At 33.2% G+C, this 21,585-nt stretch overlaps 1 protein-coding gene across 3 annotated transcripts; it reads left to right on the top strand.

The window, feature by feature from the left end:
* Nucleotides 1-132: 132 nt before the first annotated feature.
* LOC106162793 (copine-3) lies at nt 133-21,584 on the top strand. Of its 3 annotated transcripts, XM_087011645.1 has the most exons (16): nt 133-267; nt 1,873-2,047; nt 2,309-2,488; nt 2,838-2,909; nt 3,222-3,296; nt 3,719-3,802; nt 4,267-4,356; nt 4,686-4,781; nt 16,240-16,326; nt 16,680-16,739; nt 17,061-17,194; nt 17,489-17,595; nt 18,137-18,270; nt 18,506-18,742; nt 19,322-19,441; nt 19,980-21,584. In XM_087011645.1, the coding sequence occupies exons 2-15, from the start codon at nt 1,907-1,909 to the stop codon at nt 19,439-19,441; spliced, it is 1,617 nt and encodes a 538-aa protein (XP_086867771.1). In that variant the 5' UTR covers nt 133-267; nt 1,873-1,906; the 3' UTR covers nt 19,980-21,584. The 3 variants fall into 3 exon arrangements, with proteins under 3 accessions (XP_086867771.1, XP_086867772.1, XP_086867770.1); XM_087011646.1 differs by lacking the exon at nt 19,322-19,441; XM_087011644.1 differs by having other exon boundaries at nt 140-267; nt 1,888-2,047; nt 19,322-21,584.
* The last annotated feature ends 1 nt before the right edge of the window (nt 21,585 follows it).

Here is a 21,585-nt window from a genome sequence, read left to right as displayed (position 1 = left end):
TAAAGTTCAATTACCATGTCTTTTTGATATAAAATAAATCTAAATTAAACAGAGCCTTATTCTGGCCTAAGGTCTACAAAAAATTTTAGGGGCAACTGATTCTCACACAAATATTATGGCCCGTCTTGGAGAAATTCTTCAATATAGGAGGCTAGATTATATTTTGGGGGATGGACCATCAACAGAAGAAGTTTATATTTTAGGGCGGAAATAAGCAACGGTAATCGCACCAACCTTAGCAATAAGGATAACGAGCAGCTTTATGCGGTTAGTATTTATTTGTCCTTAAACATTTTTGTGTCAACGCTTCATCCCTCGGAAAGTTACTTTGCACAAGAGTCAAAACCAACCGGAACTTTCTTCAGGACTTCAGTGAAAGTAAACAGTGATAAATCAAGGATTTTATGTTTAACCCCGCAACGTGAATTCTGACACATTTATTGTTGGAACTGCATAATCATAGTAATAATAGTTTTTTTTAAATTTGACAATACCACGCAAAAAAAAAAAAAAAAAAAAACTTTATGGTTTTAAATTAAGGGCGATTTCATTGATTAATTTTATTTCAAATATTGCCATGAAAAATGTTTCACTAGGTAAATGTAGTGTAAAAGTTGAAAGGAAAAAATTTAAATAACACTAATGCAAGGTACTTAGAGATAAAAAACTAATGGGATCCATATAAAAGGTCCCTTGTGAAGCCAGTTTATTGCACCTCCAATCCAGGAAGTCAGAATTTGAACTTCTAAAATAGTTGTGTTCTTTATTATTATTATTATTATTATTATTATTATTATTATTATTATTATTATTATTATACCACCAGCATAGATAACATTTTATCTTTATGCATTTGGGGCAGAGAATACTTGTAGAAATAATAGGTGCATGATATGAAGGTCCTTCAAAGGCTCTAAAACATTGTTATAATTGGAGTACATACCATAAAACACCCTCAAAAATTCCACATGACAACAATTAATAGCCTCTGGGGAATTCTTTTCCCTTTATTCTCTTTGTCGCGCTGGCGGTCGATGTAGCATATACAGTACAGTATTTCAAAACAAATTGACTGCAAATTAAGCACGATTTTGCACCTTTAAGTTCTGTGACACGTTTTCATATCATGCACCTATTATTTCTACAAGTATTCTCTGCCCCAAATGCATAAAGATAAAATGTTATCTTACCATGGCAGAGATATGCCCATAGTTACTATTGAACTTGAATAGGAAGTCATATACTTGCAATCTAACTGTGACCTTGAAATTGACCTTTGACCTACTTTACACCATGAACTGAACTTAACAACATTTTCTGACCCTTATATCTCCAAAATGTGGCAGAGATACGCCCAGAGTTACTGTTGAACTTGAAAAGAAAGTCAAGTAATATGAATCTACTATTTACCATGAACTGAACTTTGCAACTTTTATCTCTTATTTCTTTTATTTCACTTGTTTCTCCAAAACTGGCATAGATGTGGCCACAGATACTGCTGAATAGGAACTCATAAATTGCCAGTCTTCTTGTGACCTTGAATTTCACCTTTAACCGCACTTCACAAATTTGGATTTGACCTTTTACTTTTCTCATGATTTTGTTATAAATTGTAATTTTCAACAAAAAATAGAGAACTCTTGTTAACTACATCTCGTAGAGCTTGTCAAGCACAACACTGGAGGTGGTATCCCTTGTTTTTTTTTTGTTTGTTTGTTTGTTTGTTTGTTTTCCATATGAATGCGCTTACATCAGCTGGTAGTACAATACCTGAAGGCAGTATCGCCTCCCTGATCCTCTAGTTATTATTATTATTATTATTATTATTATTATTATTATTATTATTATTATTATTATTATTATTATTATAAGCCTGTGATTCCATAGAGGCTAGAGCACCCACGCCATGGCCCAGCCACCCCCAGCACTGTGTGTCACCAAAGTGGAAATACGTGTGGAATGCAGAGACCTCAGAAAGGCGGATGTCACCTCAAAGTCTGATCCTTTATGTGCTCTGTATATGCAACAACAAGGAAAATGGTTTGAGGTATGTAATGACATGAGGGAAGTTTATATCATATTTACTGATATTGGATTTTATATAGATATGTATTTTATATAACCTGAATAAGGCGAAAATTATTTGAAATATGTTTTGTGGCATGTTAGCAATATAATTGCCTTTTTAAGTTGTTTGAAATTTTGAAGACATTTAAACAAGAAATTCCAATCAGTATGTGTAAAAGGGAAATATATAGATTTTTTTTTTATTTCAAAAGTAAACTTTATTTTCAATTTGTTATTTCAGGTTGGAAGAACAGAAAAGATAAAAAATGATCAGAATCCAAAATTTACAAAAACCTTTCAAGTTGATTACTTTTTTGAAGAAGTACAGAAATTGAAGTTCATGATATATGATGTAGATAATGAAACATCTACCTTGAATGATGATGATTTTCTTGGACAGCTAGAAACAACCCTGGGAGAGGTAAATTTCTCTCTCTCTCTCCCTCTCTCTCTCTCTCTCTCTCTTTTGCATAGGTGCATTTACATGCATCCAATTGAAACATTTGTTGTCTTTCTTTCTAAAGTTCTTATTCAGTTTCAATATTTAATCTCTCAAGATATAAAGAATGATAAATTGTATGCTAGTTATTATGTTGTTTGTCTCCGTTGTTTGGTCCATTTTTTGTACACATAACATTATGATTACTGCATACATAGCATAATATTTGATTACTTTCATTTAAATATATATTGTAAAGAGACTTGCATATAATTGATTTAATAATATAATATAATATAATTGATGGTTTTGTGTGTTCGTGTATTATCAGGTTGTTTCTGGGAATCCAATGACCAAACCTTTGTCTCTGTGGGAAAAAATACCAATTAAAAGTCAAATTATTGTAAGTTTATCTGGCAATAGAATCTTTTTAAGCAATCCAGGCCAGGATTTTGAATGCATTCTAAGTGCATGAATTGTTTCTTGTTGAACGTATCTTAGGACAATTAAAACTTTTAAAACAAATATTTACAGATAAATCTCCTTGATCAATATTGCAAAAATAAATAAATAAATAATCATATTCATTGGCCCTTGTCCAATCAGGGTAGTCAGTCGTCTTGACACAGTTCGAAAATAACATGGGTCACAGCCTATTGTTTTCTGCTCAAACCATGGTTTAATTGACAGAAAAATTGTTTCTGTTATTTTTCAGATCAGAGCCGAGGAAATTCAGAGCAATAATGAAATGATCAATTTATCTTTCAAGGCTGAAAAACTTGATAAAAAGGTATGTTCTTGATTATTTAAATGTTGTATACTTGGTAAACAATGATTATTAGATACTTCTTGTGAGTTATCAGTATTACATCGTTATCCTATGTGACAAGCCTACATCACGTTTGATGTAGGGACATAGGCTTTTTAGATGGTTTCTGACTTGATACTCTACCAAACTGTATTGTATCATTTACTCCTCACAAATATTGGAAATGTTGATGCCAGAATTTATTACCCTTTCTATTCCTGTGATTTGCTCAGGTAAATTTGAAAATAATGTATCTAGCATTTAGTAACATTTTTTTTTGTGCCACAATATTGATATTATTTCATAGAATTTGTAACAGATATTTTAAACCATTCAATATGTCTTGCTTTGATAAGAAGTACAAAATATCTTAAAATATGCTTTTAAATTTTTGTATTATTAAGGACTTCTTGGGCAAGTCAGATCCTTTTTTGGAGATCAGTCGTCTCGGACGTGATAACCAGTGGCAGCCAGTTCACAGAACAGAGGTCAGTCATTTAAAATTTAACTGGACATAGGTCAGCTTTTAGAGGTCTTAATACGGAGGCCATTTATTTATTTTAATGAGGGTTAAGGTCAGTTTTTCAGAGTTTATAGGACAGAGATCAGTCACAAATTGCTTAGCCTTAGTGTGCATGCCCATGTCTTCTATACTGTATGATATTTATAAATTATTAGAATAATATTAAAATGATAATGCATTCATTAACATTGCATATCTAAAATAATTTTTCTCCTTTAAATTCCATTAAATAAACATCCAACTGGGCTTTTATCTGCTGTTAGTACAGAGTTAAATAATATAGCCCCTTACAGGTATCAGTTTTTTAAATACACCTGTTGTGCATGAGCATGCAGTGAATTTTTAACTCTTACATAGTAGGGTTAAGCTGGCTCTAAGAAAATAGAAAATTAAAAATGTAATGTTCTATACTAGACATATATTTTTCAGGTTAGAAAGAACACCCTGAATCCCACGTGGAAACCTTTTAAACTGAATCTGAACACCCTGTGTTTCAATCAACCAAAATTGCAGATCAAGGTGAGGCCTGTCTTCATTATTATGGGATAGAATTAGCATTATGGGATGTTATACTTTGGCACTCAGTCATGTAATGTAAAATGTTTTGTGATACTGTTATAACTTCACTTGTCAATTGAATCAAATTGTTTTAAGCATGCAGCTTCCATAAGATCACCTTGGGCTTGGAGAGCAAGTTGACTGTATTACCTCATGCATGCAAACACTGAATGATTACAGGAAATTTAAAAAGCACTCTGAATAAAATCTTAATTTGCCTTTAGTAGTTCATTTTATCAATTTTTGGAATTTGATAGTAGTTAATGTGTATTAATCCTTCTTCCATCAAGATTGACTGTTATGACCATGATGATGATGGTAGCCATGATCTGATTGGTGGATTTACCACGACCTTGACTGAACTCCTGAAGGCTGAGACTAGTCAGGTAAGTGTTGTCTGCAACGTTAAGTTTCGATAAATGTTTTTTTTTCTTTTTGTACTATTATCAAAACCTTTAGTTTGTGTGAAATCCTGAGGAAAACTTGACATGCAGTACTACCACCGACAAGTTCACTAATACCCTATAAAACACATCCTTGTATCCTAGAATATACAGTGTATTGTTTTTGGGTATATTGGTAATAATGCATACAAGAATTTGCATGCAATAAATTAGATAGGATATGGTGATTCATACAGACACTTCATTGTAAACAGATGTTACCAAAACATAGTCAGAGCTTTTATTTGTACTAAATAAGAAAGGATAAGATTTTAGAAATACATAATACATGTATGTTTTTGAAGAGACTTTTATTTTCACATGATACTATATTGTGATATAGATGCACATACCTAATGAATTCAGGTTTCAATCATTTGCTAGATATCTTGAACTAAGATACTGTTTTTCAAAATGTTTTTTTAAACGTACACAAAATTATATTTTTACATGCAAAAGCTGACTAGAGAGGAATTTTTATAATGCCTTTAAAAAAGTGAAAAATATTTCAAATGAAGCTCAATATTAAAAGTTCCACATACAAAATAGTCCTAGAATTGATTTTCCCCCTAAGTTATGCTAGTTTATGAAGGATTTTAATAGTAAAAAGCATTTGGACAAAAAGGCACATTTATAAATGCAAAAATATTCTCTCATTTGATCCCTATGGTTGATGTATAACAATTATCTGTAGAATAAAATGCTGTAAAGGCAAACAGAGATAAAACTATGCACTTTTCATTTAAACAGGACATATCTTTTGCAGTTTTACAAAACCTCTTTTTAAGCAAAATAGCTGATCAGCTTTGCCTTAACTGAAAACTTGGAGTCGAAACAGTGATAAATCAGCAATTTTTTTGGAAAAAATCTTCCACCCAACAGAATGATCTTTAGGATTCAACTGAATGTAATCCTACTCATAGGCTATTATAGTTAAAATATTACATTTCTTACTTTTATACTGAAACACACTGAGTTATCATTCGAAATATATGAGTTGACATTTATCTCCAATATTTCTGTGTTAAGTTCATGTCAGCTTTTCACTCCCAAAAGAAAGTTCTGTCTTAGAGATTCTTCAAATCCAATGCAGATCCTGTGATGTCGCATAATTGGTAACAATTGAGCAGTTTTCTTATTCATCTTATAGCTTTCCAAATTCATTATCCAAGATGAAGTACAGTGTATAAAACTGTGATATCGAAGGATGCCTCTTCTATGAAAATCTAGCGATTATTTGTATGAAAATATAGTTGCAGCAGAATTATGAATGACCCTGCTAAATGCATGGATTTGGCTTATTTATCCTCTTCATGGAAGAAAGTACTTCTCTTTTTAATAGCAGTAACAGTAATATATACAGTGTATGTCGATTTGGTGTTATTTCCTGAGAGATTTCTTCAGCAGTATTCTGCTCATAGTCAGTAGAGATATACATTGGACGTAGTATGGTGAAATAAGACATTTTCCAACCTGATAGATCAAGCTTCTCAGTATTTATGCTAATTTGTCATTTTTCTTCCTTAGTTTTTCATAGAAGTGATTAGTTTCACCTTATATATAGATTATTTGGAACTTCAGAGTAGATGAAAGCAAGCGTGTTTTTAAAAGAAATATGAGGTCTTTTGAGTGATGGTGTCATGTGACCATGCCTCCTATCCACACAGGGGCTCCATGGCCACCATTTTCTCTGCACAGGTCAAGGGCAAGCTCACGACCTTGAAGAGGGCCTCATTGATTGGTTTAATGCAGTCGCAGCAGGCTTGGAATGGTAGAAGAAGAATGTACAGCCAGGCGATAAAAAAGGCAATTGGCCATGCCGCAAACCAGAGAATTAGAAGCCATAGAATAGCCCACAATATTCCAGGGCATAGGTCGCCTCTTCCACTTCCTTCTCCTTGACCCATGATAAGTTAATTGACCTTGAATGACCTTGGTGACTTTAACCTGAAGTGACCTTGATGACCTTCAACTTGGCTCTTAAACTTTGTGTTGTCTGAAAATGAATAAAAACAGACATTATGCTTAATTTGATTTTTGCCACAAAAATGGATTTTTCGTTAGAAAAAAAACTTGATTTTAATATGAGTACATCATAAAAATAAAATTAAATATTGATGGAAGATAGATTTCAGTCAATATTTGAATGGTACAAATTGTGTTTGCCCTGTCACCACACTGAATAAAAATGTTGCATTTTACAAAAGTCATGAAAGCATACTAGTACCTACTTAATATGCATGTAGTAAACTCACTAAGATAAAAGGTTAAATATAACAGCAATAACACTATTAGCCTTGAGGTTTTAGGTCATTGCTGAATTGGGCCCTGGATATAAATGAGCATTTGCACTATCATTAAATAGCAATCTGATGAATGATATATGTACTCGGTGAACAAAAGAACTCAAACATATTCTCCAAAATAATGTTTAATTTTAAAATAACTGAAAAAGGTTGATTTCAAATTTGAAAAGTAAATTAACTCCTTGGCATTAAGTAAATGTATAGTTTAGTAAGTGAATAATAATGATAAATTTTGATAAAATCAAATACTGAAATGAGTGTGGCGTTTGAAAATTTGAAGTACATGTAATTACTTTATACGTTGTGCAGTGTGGTTTTCCAAGCAGGCATTTTACATGTTGTTTATGATTCTGAATTAAATATTTAAGATCCTGAAATATGAAAACCAGGCATATTCTGAAGAACAATGATATATATACACTTTGATATAGCTAGGATCCCTTTTCTCTTTTTCACATGTTATTCCACAAGCTACTGCTTGAAATGATATTAATTAGGCATTTTACCTTAGGTTTTAAAGTCATACTTCATACAGGATCACATTGTAATTTTTTGACAATATTATAGTCTTTTTTTATTCAATATTGTAAAGTCTTTATTCTCAATGCACATTTGCACATTTAATGACATTTTTCATGAGAAATGTGTTTTATTTTAGAATCCACACAGAGATTTAAATAGGGAAAATACATTCAGAGATATAACTAGTACTGTACATATAGCAAGTACATGGTGGTGTGTAGGTGTGGTATGCTGTATGCCCTGGAGTAATGCACCAGGTTTACAGCCAGCCACCTACATGTGTGACACTTTATAAGACAAGTTGACACATGAGAATGGCATCTTTGGCTTAAGGGTGGTGGGAATACTTGGGTAATTTGAGTATATATTTGTTTGTAATGAATTTCTCTCTCTCTCTCTCTCTCTCTCTCTCTCTCTCTCTCTCTCTCTCTCTCTCTGCATGTGTGTGTGAAAGTAGCTGTTTGAAAAAAGTTTGAACATGATATGATGTCTTTAGTTTTAAAACAGTCTCTAAATAAGTAATCAGAGAAAGAGATATTGGATGAGAGAGATGATGAAGAGAGGTCTTTATAGGAATAAAATATAATCATCTAATACAAGAGAATAACGACTGCATAAATATTAACTTTTGCTTCTGCCACAGGAAACTTCTTTTAGTATTTTTGTGTACGTAGGTAGCAAGGCACAGCGAGCTGAAGGATTAATGTTATTTTTTGGGTCATCAAAATATTAGTTCGACAAAAATGTTGATGTACTAGTGCACATATTTCTAACATAAGTATCTTCTGTTACTGGTACATAGAAATATAGTTTTTATCTCTTTTTCTTAGTGTAGCCAAGGAAATCCAAGCTTTTTGGCCATCAAAGCATTGGAACATCAAACATTTATGTTAATATATGCATTTTTATAAGTACTCATACATGTATTCTCCATCTCAACAGCATATCTAGCACCCATTTCCAAAGATAATGGTTCCCAGTAATATATGGAAGGAGTTGATTTAAGTCTGTTAGCTAAAGTAAGTTTATATCATGATATTTTAAACAGCATTAACGAGGGGGTTATCTTGGCAGCTTTTGTTTTATATCGAGAAATCCTTAGATAATTTCCTAATCTATTGAATATAATTTATATTCCGTCTAAATCTATCTAGAATAGTGTGCACTATGTAAATATACTTAGCATGCGTACATACTAGTAACTACATACTTTCTCAGCACTGTGTATATTTACATTCAGTCTTGTATATAGAATTTTACATTAGTGGCAGGAGCTTCTTATTATTCCTAATTCTTGATTCTGAACTAATTAAATGTGGTATCACTCAGGGGAGGGGTTCATATAAGACTTGAGACTGAAAACTTAGGCCTACTTCAATGCAGGAGTGAAATAAGCTGTTACAGTTATAAGTGAAATAAGCTAAAACTTCTGATAATTTCTTCTCATAAAAAGGTGAAACATTTGATTACATAACACTTATTATGGATAACTGCTTATTTATCTTGCTGTAAAGCAAACTAAAACTTTGTACTAAAAGTTAAGACCAACTTTTGGTCTTAAATTATTCTTGTGAGACTAGCCTCATACCTTATACATTTAGAAAATTGAATGCTTGCACTGTGATCATTATTATTGTATATGAACATAAGTAAAGGCGCAGAGCTCACTTATAATTTGATGGCTTGGATTAGCATCTATCCAGTCCACGAGAAAGTTATCTGAAAAGGACAGAGTTTTGCCAAATGCTGGGGGGGGGGGGGGGGGGGGAAGAGAGAAGGGGGAACGGGGGGGGGGGGGGGCATATTCTCTGAAGAAGGTGTCTTGTTAGAAACTGTTGTGATCCCTTTTAGTGCTTAACTTAGCCAAGGGAATTCTTTGCTGGAAACATAATGTAATATTTAGTTTAAAAACTAAACAAGGCAGAAAACATCAAAGGCAACTGTAAAGGTCTCAACTGGAGCAGTTAATTCATATGTGTGCGGGTTTAGCTGTGAAGCTATTGATAATTTATATGTAGCCTTCATGTATTTTTAGACTGGTACGTGTTATTTATATTCAGCAAAGCACACAAATAGAGAATTGGAATTATTAAATGTGTTTAAGAAAAATGGTTAATTAATTAAAAATGAAAAGGTTAAGGATGATTGGAGAATTTTAACTCCTTTTCATCAGTAATTTAGTGTTGCAGATGGATTTTACAAGAACATGGACCTTTTAATGAAATTAATGCGGATGGACTAGTCCTAAAGAGATACTTCAATTTTTTTCTGTAAAAATTGCAAGCAGACCCTATTGTTTCAATAAGTAAGGGTTTTTAGAATGGCAGCATTGGAGCACATGTTTTTCAGTCATCTCTGAAACACAGGATTGGTATGGATAGGGCATTGCCCTGGGAGTTATTATATAGCTTCTTTTCCTTTTGTGAAGTTAGTTTCCTTCCGGGCTGTGCTATCCCCAGGCTAGCCACAGCTGGACAGGTGATTGGACCACAGAGATCACAGCAGGTGGGTGGCCATTACCTGGGGCCAGTTGGCTCAGAGATATTTTAGACTTGATAGTTGGTCTTAACTTTTAGACTAAGTATTTAGTGGGCTTTGACCCAAGGTTAATCAGAAGTAGTTCACTTCAATTAAATATTGCAGCTTTTTATGAGATCAAAGTAATTGTCATTGTTTTAGACCAATTGATCTTTCTTTATTTTTTTGTGTACAACTTTAGGTTTTGTTCCTGATTTTTTCTCACATCTGATTTACATGTAGCTTCACTTTTAGTTTGAAGTTCTTTTGTTGAACCAAGCCTGGTACATCTCTAAACATAGCCAGATTTTGAGGAGTTTTCAAGAAGTTAGAAGGAATGCTGGTATAAATATCATACAGTTGAAATTTATATGACAAACTGATCAGAATCAAGGAGGGCTTTCCTGTTATATTATTTGTGTTGAAATCGATGCTATGCTAGCTATTTTTTCAATATATATTAATAATCGTGGAACTAAGGGTTATGTAGCTACTGGGGTACATGTTGTGATTTCATGTGCAGTATGACCTTTTTTGCAAATATAACTTAATCAGACATGAGCTTTTTCTGCTGAAAAGTAGATTTCCGCTTTTTTTAATTCAATTCTGATGGTTCCTGCGATTTGTCAAGGTTAGGTGTTGGGTCCCATGATAAATGTTCAGAGGTTTTTTGTAAAACCTAGGATCATGTCTGCTAAATAATTTCATTAGTACAGTTAACCTTTGGTTTTTTATTTGGTTGAAATTCTTTAGTAGATAAGGTTTGACCATGCAATCAGATATTGAATGTTAGTTTATAAATATGAATGGGAACTCATAACAACAGTGCACTGCATTTTGTTACTTGTAAATAAAGGCCTTTGAAATCTGCGTGTCTATGCCCTGAAAAGGTTATTGATTCAGCAAACACACCGCAGCTGATTTCTTTTGAAATTTTTGTATGCCTTGCACTAGCTGTGTTAAGTAACTTGTTCTGCAGTCCCTCGAGACCTTGCACAGATATAAACAGAACTGATGTGCCTTAGACCCCATTCCCAGAGATTAGATCGATCTACATTAGATCGACCTAACTCCCTGGGGGTTCACGCTGAATAACTGTCAGCCGACCAGGCATGATAGTTAATTACCCCCTTACAGCTTGTTGTAGGCGGGACGGACATTCAAGCCGGATTATCTGACAGTAATCTAGTGAGACTCCCTGCGGGGATAGATCGATCTAAAAGCTCTGGGAATACGCCCTTACACTATTCTATCTCTTCTCTCCTGCAGTCTCTGCATGATGGGCCTACTTCCTAATATACGTACTGTTGTGAGCTATCAGACCATACAGATTATGACCATTTATTTCTTATCCCCCATTACTCTAGTCAGCCATATAGTGACTCTATAACTGTCAACAGCATATTATCTATTCTCTCCTTGTTGCTTCTCAAATGGACTACTCCATAATATACTGGTGCTGTTGAAAGCTAAGATACTGAACCTGCAGATTATGTGGATATTTTTTTTCTCAACTTCCTGGCACTCTATTACTGACTGATGATAAAAGGAGCACAACATGGTGAAGTGGTTTGGTATTGTGGTGAATATCAAAAACAACTGATCACCATATGCATATACATGTAGACCAAACTGAAAATATGGAAGCAGAGGCAGCTTTAAAAACATAATGTGTAGGCTCATGATAAGGCTCAGTGGAATGCATTTACTAGTATAAGTTAATTAACTACATGTTACTTACAGAATGTAGTCAAACGATAACAGAATCTGTTACAAATTCAATTTTTTTTTTTAATTTAAGCCGGAAAAAATATTCTACATTTGAGCTGGCATTTGCATTATTGGTATGAACATTTCTAAAGATAAACATAATGAAGATCTGATTAACTGGAGGATTTAGATCTCTGTACTCATGCTGGTAAAATTTTACAGCCACAAATGCTCACATAGCATGCCAGAAGGTATTTTTATGGATGCGTATTTTGAATTTTTAAAAACATTTTTGCTCTTCTGTAGCTTTCTGTACATGTTGAATATATGCATGAGTTGAGATTTATGGAGAATTATGTGCAGAAAAATATTTGAAATGTTGAAATACAATATCTGCTAGCCATTTTATTTATTTAAAAGTAGTTTACTATATAAATTAAAAACAAAATTTTTAAATTTTTAAAATAATTTTTAGTGGATTAATTGGGGAAAATGGTGGCATACCTGTTCATACTTTCATAATATCAGACTTTATAAATTATGATCATATTTAGTGAATTATTTGTTTTATACATTTATGCAGGTTCCTGAACTGATTTTATTTATATTTGATAAGCACAGTTTCATCAGAGACCTGACCTCGACCTTGGCCTTGACCCCAGGTTTTATATCCATTAATTAACTTTAATGCCACATGCACATGGTTGGTATGTTTGGTATTAAACGCCTACAGATGATAAGCAGAATAAATAGTATGAACTCTGTCACTGCTAAATGACTTGAGGATATGACTTTTATGACTGTAGTGTGTGGCAAGTGCAAATTAAGATACATGTACACTGAATGATAATACCAGTTTGAACCACCAAATATCTGACTATTTTTTCTGAAAATTGTGTTTTTTAGATTAGAGACCATGGTTACTCTCTCTCTCTCTCTCTCTCTCTCTCTTAAATAATTCTGCATGTGGTTTGTCACATCATATATTGGTTGTCCACCATAATTTAAATGTGAAGGTAAATTTGAACTTCCAACTGAAGCCAAAGGGAATTTTATTTATACACTCAATTCAGTGTTGGTCCTTATCAAGTTTGATCCAAGAACTCCCAAAACTGCACTAATAGAAACTTGCTATATCTTAAATTGTAGGAAGACTTGGGGGGGGGGGATAGGAAGTAATACACAAAGCTTTAGAAAATGCTAAGCCTTATATGTAATTTCCTCTGTCCTAACTGTTTTGAAAAACATGCTTACTAGTTCATGAAAAGGAAATTCTTGTTTATCACTGAGCACTTTGGTGTATCTTAAATAGTAGAAGGAATTTTGGATGGAGTAGGAGTACACAAAACTTTTGGAAAAGTTAATCCTTATATGCAATCCTAGCTGTTTTGAAAATCATGCTTACTAGGAAATATTAACAATTCTTATCACTGAGCACTTGGTTATTACTAAGCACTTTGTATTTAGAAGTGATTGATTATACAGATAGTCATTTACCAAGTAAAATAACAAGTGTTTTTTTCCAATGTTATTACAGTAAAAGGACTAATTGATGTGACCAGGCAATTTTAAGAGGAGCTATAGATATATTTTCTTTCTTATAGAAGCTATGTATGTTCAAATTCTCTCTCTCTTTCTCTCTCTCTCTCTCTCACACACATTCACACACACACACACACACACACACACACATGCATACACATTGGACTTCATACTCACACTCCTGCACACACACACACTCACATGCATGTACACTGACATGTGCAACTGTTTGCATTCACCATCCCACCCACATGCAAACACATCTTCATATAGAGACAAGTGCCTTAATTTCTGAATGCCTCATAGTAAAAAGCCGCTTACAATATGTCAGGTTCTATTCACCTCATACATTGTAACACTAAATTTCAATTTTGATACAAATTAATAACTGTGATTCAGCATCAGTATCTTACCTGGCGTTGCTTCTTCAGTGCCACAGTTGCTGTGTTGCTTGTTGCCAGCTTTCAGTTACTACAGGGCGTGAACTTAAACTGAATCAATTTGACCCAGTTGTGGCTCGTAGTTTACACTGGCATTTAGGTCAGGGGGCGGAGCTTTTTAAGACATACATATTCATTGTTTTTTACCTTTGAGTCCTCAGATTGAGTTTGTAGTATCTATAGCTTTCAGTCTTTGAACCGTCATAGCTTTTTGTGCATTAGGTATTGTTTAAAGAACACAAAAGTGAAAGGGTCTGCATAGAAAAGGTTGTCCTGTATTTAAACCAGTGCAGTTAGTGCATGCTGTTGTTCATATATATCCGAAAAAAAAACAGTGAATGGTATTTTTATGAAGGATATTTTTGATTATGAGGCATATTTTAATATATTTTAGTGTTATAACCAGCCTGTTTGATAATGATTTTATTAAGAAACAAATTATCCCTATTTTCCCTCTAAATAAATACTGACATGAATACCAGTATGTTTATTAACATTGTATATCTGGAAGAAATTTGGGGGAGCAATCAATTTAATAATATAATATGGGTAAAATTTTCCTAGAAATATTTTAATCTTATGAAGGATAATGTATCATTACTATGTATTTTTATGACAGGATCAAAGTTAAGATAGCATACCTGCAGTTACATACCCTTAATATGTAAAGCCTGTGTGTGTGTTTATTTCATATTAACACAACACATTAAACACTTAATTGTGTCCTAGGTAATTAAAAATATGGACATAATTTACCAGTTAACCTACCTTTAAATTGACACAGCACTGTGACACACACTTAAAGTTATTTGGTTGACAGATGTCACTAAGAACGCCTGGACTTCTAACAACTCTCCTGCTGATAAACACCCGGCATAGTTGTAGTAACCATGCAAGATAATAATTTATTAGGTGTCCATGCATATAGAGCATGAATTAAAGATGTCATGCTTTGCTTGGAGACAGTGAAGCGTACTTGATCTACAATTTTTTTTACAGTCTAGAATTGAATTGTCTATTGAATGTTTGGCTAGAATGATAAGAATATTGATAAAAATAATATCTGAATGATTTGCACCTGGTGCCACTAATATGGCTAGTACAGGTGCATGCGTAGATGTTGTGACCGGTTGTTAGGCAGTATTCTTGGCCGTAACTCCATGTTCATTATAAACAGTCATAAAAAATAAATGCACTATGGGCGTTACCCTCTATGCTATAGTCTTATGTCTATTTGATATGTTTGGTATGATTGTCAACATATTTGTTAAATGTCTTTGTAGAATAGCTACATATTTAGTCTTTTGTATTTTCAGACATGCTTATTGACTTTGACTATGGCCTTAGCAGCGATATCCCTGTTTGCATTTGTAACCATGGCAACTTTGTAAACAACTTTTGTTTGGTTTTATGAGGGCATTGATTGGATTGTTTACCTGTCACCTAACTTAGCTTGGGAATCAATGGGTAGTCTTTTAATCACTGATTGAATTATCACATACTCAAAGCATACAGGGTTTTCTTGTTTTTAATTTGAAGAATTGATAATTTTGTTGTAGATTACTATGGCCATATCCATTAATTAAATACCAGGGGGCACACCAGGCACAGTGCCCCATCCCTACCACAGGCTTAGTCCTATTCCTCCCCCCCCCAAAAAAAAAAAAAAAAAAAGAAAAAAAAAAGAGAGCGACTTAACACTTATTCCCAATCCATTTGGACTATACATAACAGTGAAACTGTCCTCATAAACTGCTTTATATTTGTTGAACAAAGCATTGGGTAAATTTTTTATATCCTTGTGCCTCTCACTACCACTACTATCATAACAACAATATTCTAGATAAGCCATCTGTGTTATATCCATCCATCAAAGTTAATCCATACCTCCATTTATTTGTTTGTGTGCAAATGAAGAGGGAACGTTGTGTACAATTTTCGTAGCTGTGTAAGGACAAACTGGTGTGATACAAACACTTCACACTTCTGTCAGCAACCTATTTGTCCAGGTTAATCACTGTCAGTGTATTGAAACTCAGGCCCCAGTTTTACAAAAAAAAACTGAAGTCAGTTACCTGACTCAGTTGACTATGATTTCCATGAGAGAGCTATTACACTGCTCCTGATAGGGTAAGACTTGCCCATGTGACCATGTAACCTGGGTAATTAAGTTCTTAGCCAGGGAACCTGACTTAAGTTTTTTTTTGTGAAACTGGGACCAAGGTTCTTAGGCCTGAACTGCACATTGAACAAATTTTTTCTCTGTTTATGTATAATAATCTGGAAATAATCATTTAAATGAAATTGATATACATATTATTATTATTATTATTATTATTATTATTATTATTATTATTATTATAGGTTGAGTGGCCAGCAATCAATCCAAAGAAACAAGCTAAGAAGAAGAACTACCATAACTCTGGGCTTATCTATCTCACAGAAGCTAAGGTATTATGAAATGTAGGATCTAAAATATATGATAACAGAAACTAGAATTAAAGATGGACCTGCAAGTATGAGAAATACATCAAACAGTTCTTATAACATTCCATAACAAACCCAAAATGGGCAGTTGAAATGAGTTAATAGGATATAAATTGAAAATGACAGAGCAAAGAGTAAGTGATACATGATAACACATTTCCAAAAGAAATAGTTTGAAAATGGTATTACATGAAGTAGTATAGTCACAGCTAGAATTTAACAATTTGAAAAAAGTCTTTTCCATTTATGTTATTATAGGTTGTGCATGATGTAAAGTTTAATATATTGCTAATAATTTTTCTGTCATAAAATTTCAGATAACCAAAGAATACTCCTTTCTCGATTATGTGTTTGGAGGGATGCAGATCAATTTTACGGTATTAATAGTATAGTTAATATCAAGCGCATGGAAAGAATGTGCAGTTAATATCTTTGTTCTGGTGACAGTATCAAGAAATATCATTTTGTTGAATTTCATGAATCACAGCACTAGGTGATTCCCAAGAAATTAAAATTTTAAGTTTGATTTACAGATATTCACCTGGGTCTTGTTGCTTAAAATTTCATTATAAATTTGCCTTATTGTCTTGCTGCTTTTTCTGCTTAATCTAATATACCAGTAAATTAATCAGTAAATGAAGCAAGAAAGAACAGACTATTGGTACAATGGTATATTTATATGATGATTTCTTTGTCAGGTTGGGGTTGATTTCACTGCATCAAACGGAGACCCTAAGAATGCGTCCTCTCTTCACTATATTAACCCATACCAGCCCAATGAGTACATGCAGGCTATTTCTACTGTAGGGGCAGTGATACAAGACTATGATAGGTTGGTGCAGTCGGTGTTTTTTTAAAAAAATATCATATGGTAAAACAATCCACATTCAGAAAAAAATGTAAATAGGGGAAATTTAAAAGCTGTAAGTCATTAAATAATTTCCTTAGCTTCTTAATTCACTTGGGAATATTAATTCGTTCAATTAATTTAGTGAATGTTTAATGTGCTAATTAAAGAAATCGTACAAGTTTTATTTGTTTAAAATTGTTTAGCATGAATGTAATGTACATTGCTCTGTACTTTCATTATAATTATTATTTTTGTTTATTTGTTTGTTTTTTTCAGTGATAAAATGTTTCCAGCTTTAGGATTTGGTGCAAAAATTCCTCCAGAATATCAGGTCTCCCATGAGTTTGCCCTCAATTTCAATCTCCAGAATCCTTTCTGTGCAGGTGGGTATGCTTAGCAACAGGAATGTGCAGGTGGGTATGCCTAGCAACAGGAATGTGCAGGTGGGTATGCTTAGCAACAGGAATGTGCAGGTGGGTATGCCTAGCAACAGGAAAAGGTATTTATTTATTTAATTATTTATTTATTTATTTATTTATTTTTGTACCATCAGCCTGTGCTTTGGAAGCACATTAGTTTTGTCCCGGTACCACAATGTCTGCCAAGATTGTTGGATCTACATTTTCAAAAGTGTGGTAGGTGGTAGATATTATATTGTACCAAAATTGAAAACTTCATAACTTTTAAACTATCTCTGCGTGTGTTTTGGTCCCTTTAATATGCCTAATGGTAAAACCTCTCTGCTTTTGTAGTCTTAAAAAGAATTTGAAAGCCACTCTCATATGCAAGCTTAGGGCTTTTCAAACTATTGCATAACTCGGTATGTTATTCTTTTTTTTATGTACAGACACAGATGTTCCTAGCAATATTTTCTGCCAATTTACCTGTTAGTAAAAAAAAACCAACCCATTTTGTATAATTCAGGTGTCCATGGCATCATAGAGGCTTACAAGAATTGTATCAGTCAAGTCCAGTTATATGGTCCCACCAACATAGCCCCTGTGATCTACCATGTGGCCAACTTTGCCCTAGCAGCACACCAGCAGGGTGGAGCCAAGGTAAAGTACCCTGGGTTTTAATGATTTCTGAAAAATGATGACCTCAAGATCCCTGAACTTGCCCATGGGGGCAGAGGTTACTTGCTATGCACTTTATTATTTAACATATCTCTGCTGTTATGTAATGCTGAGTTTCAGACCCTTTTTATTGTGTGGTATACATTTCCGGGATGGGGAAACTAATCATTTTCAGAAACAAACATGTAGTACACGCAGTAAATTTACTTCGTTTTAGAGTTACTTTGTTCTTCTCCTGATCACTGATGGAGTGGTCACAGATCTTGACCAGACACGAGAGGCCATCGTGTATGCATCCGGACTTCCAATGTCAATCATCATCGTTGGGGTTGGCGCCGCAGATTTCTCCGCTATGAACTTTCTCGATGGAGATGATGGAGTTTTACGCTCTGCTCGTGGGGAGCCTGTACGAAGAGATATTGTGCAGTTTGTGCCTTTCAGGAGGTTTCAACAGGTAAGTCTTCTTTTTTTAAAAATAACTTATTCTATGCCTGTTATATCTAATGAATGCCTGAAGTTGATTTTTGTTTTCAAAAAAAGTTAATATTTTGATTACCTTTGCAGCATACATAAAGGCTTTTGCTTCATCTTCTAAATCCTTTTTGCTTTCCTTTGGACTTATGACATGTTATTCTTATAAAAAAATTGATTTTCAAAAATGAGAAAAGCTGTTGATAGGTAATGGTTCTATACGTCATCTTGCAGAATTTTTAATTGTTACAATTGGAATCCTTTAACCTATTATTCCATCTCTAATTCTCAACTTGTGAGTCATTTTTCTCCAGAAAGAAAACACTTGATTTTCTTTTTACTTTTCAATGTCAGCTCTTTCAAAAGTAGAATAATTTTCCTTTTACGTCTCAGCTGCCCCATTGAAAAAAAATTGTTGATTTTCTTTTTACTTTCAACTTCAACTATCCCATGCTTGTTCATTTCGCGAAAATGTGATTTGAAGAAAATTAAAAAGAGAGAGAGAAAGATATTGTTCTCCTCTATGTTGCTTACTAATTGGGTATCTTTGGATTTCTCTCAGGCGCCTCCTGCAGAACTAGCAAAAAATGTCTTGGCAGAGCTTCCTCAACAAGTTGTGCAATATTACAGGATGATGGGCGTAGCTCCAGAAGTTCCGCCCCCTTCGGCTGTCAATACATAGGTGATAGACATGTCCATCATATAAGGCCCCTCCCATCCATATGAATCGAGTCATATATGATGGGTGATGACTGTCACAAAATATAGACTGACATGTTTCTTGAGAACCCTGTTTCTTCTGCCTGCTTTACTGTCAGTAAAAATTGGTGCATCCAGATGTTCAAATTTAAGAGTTGAATTTCTTACAAAGTTCGGGTTATATTTTGCTTTTATATTTTGCTTGAAACTAGTTACTTTGTTGGTGATTGTTCTAATAAGTAGTGTAGCTGTAGTCAGCTACTAATTTTGAAAAAAATTATAATTGTTTAATGTTCAGTTTTATACTAACAGTTGGAAGCAAGTGAATATATATTTTAGGTGAAGCTTGTAAGATCTGATATTTAGATATATTATAGGATCACTGTTATGATTATAATATTTTTCTACATTTGTGAGTATGTTTCTACTTCATACTTTTAATGTTATTGATAGTTTATTTTGAGACATTTTGAAAATAAAATGAGAGAGCGGTTTCACATAATGGTCAGTCTGTCCTTCAGAACCCAATAGAACTGGCCAAACAAGTCCTGGCTGAGGTGCCCTCGCAAGTGACCAATCACTTCTCCATGATGGAACTGGCGCCTGGTCAGCGACAGTAAAATTGTAAGAACATGCTCTGTGTTATGGACTGAAAACTGTTTATTGTTGATGGCAAAATATTGAGATGAATCTTTGTCAGCAAATTAAGTCACCAAGTGCAATGAACTAGAGTTTTTTTTTTCTGCTTGTATGTAAACCAAGAATATTTTATCAATGAAGGTTTCTGTTGTAATTGCCAAACTTGAGTTGTGTTATCATAAATTAATGAGGAATAATGTGTAAATAAGAACAGATTTTTTAATTGAAATTTCAGTAATTTTAGTGAAAAAATTTACTTTGCCAAAATCTATCAACCTTTTCAAACATCTTTAGTTGAAGAAATATGAAATTATCAATATCAAATCTGTTTGGTGTGATTTTTCATCCACCTGATATGTTATATATTTCTATATTTGCTATATTTCACAAAATTTAGGCCACCAGCATGGATATTACAAACTTAAATTAAAATATAGTTTTAATAACTTTGCTGTTTTGATGGCAAAATATTGAGATGGATCTTTGTCAGCACATTCAGTACCCAAGTGCAATGAACTATTGTTTTTTTTCCTGCTTATATGTTAACCAAGAATATTTTATCAATGTAGGTTTGAATTGTAATTGTCAAACTTGAGCTGTTATCATAAATTAATGAGGAATAATGTGTAAATAAGAACAGATTTTTTTAAATTGAAAGTTCAGTAATTTTTGTTAAAAAATTTAATTTGCCAAAATCTGTCAACTATTTCATGCACGTTTAGTTGAAGAAATGTGAATATCAAATCTCTTTTGTGTTATTTTTCATCCACCTGATATGTTATATATTTCTATATTTGTTTTTAAGAAAGTGTAATGAATAAAAAGATGCACTAACCATTGCTGGTGCATACATATGTAAGAGCTCTGGAGTAAGTTTTTTTTAATGCAGCACAATAGCAATAGTAAGACTTTATTTCAGAAATTAGGCCACCATTCTGTATATTACAATTATTAATTTTAATGTTTTTTTTCCCAATAATCATGCTGTGTTTTGTCTGGTCATAGTACAGGATAGAGACCTTGCTTTGCATTTTGATAAATGTGTGCCATGGGTTTAAGGGTGGCAACATAAGTTTTTGCAGTATTTAAAACTATTTGCTTTTTTTTTCTGCTTCGATTACATCGTTAGTCATGTAGTTCTTTTATTTACATACATGTAGTGGTGTACATGTAGGCAATATAAGGAAAGAAGTATTCATTTTTTGTTTTTAGTTAATGAATTTATCTTTTTTTTTTTTTCAATATTATTCTTTCTTAGTTAATTTGTTTATTTATTTGCTTGGAATGGATTTGTATGAAGCATTACTCTTGATTAGGTTTATATCTCTCTCTCTTTGTCAGAATATGCAACATGATTATATATTATTCAGATAGGGCATAAGGCTTGAATATGATTACGAATTGAAAAGGGAAAAGTACAGTTAATTCCTTTGACAATATACAATTGAAATAAAACATCAATATTTTTATGGAGCAATACAAATGAAC

This window comes from Lingula anatina, chromosome 4 (assembly GCF_051362555.1).
Source record: "Lingula anatina isolate TDL-2025a chromosome 4, LinAna3.0, whole genome shotgun sequence".
In the NCBI taxonomy this organism is placed as follows: Eukaryota; Metazoa; Brachiopoda; class Lingulata; order Lingulida; family Lingulidae; genus Lingula; species Lingula anatina.
The sequence above is the reverse complement of the archived record's forward strand: the minus strand, read 5'-3'. Positions and strand labels throughout refer to the sequence as shown.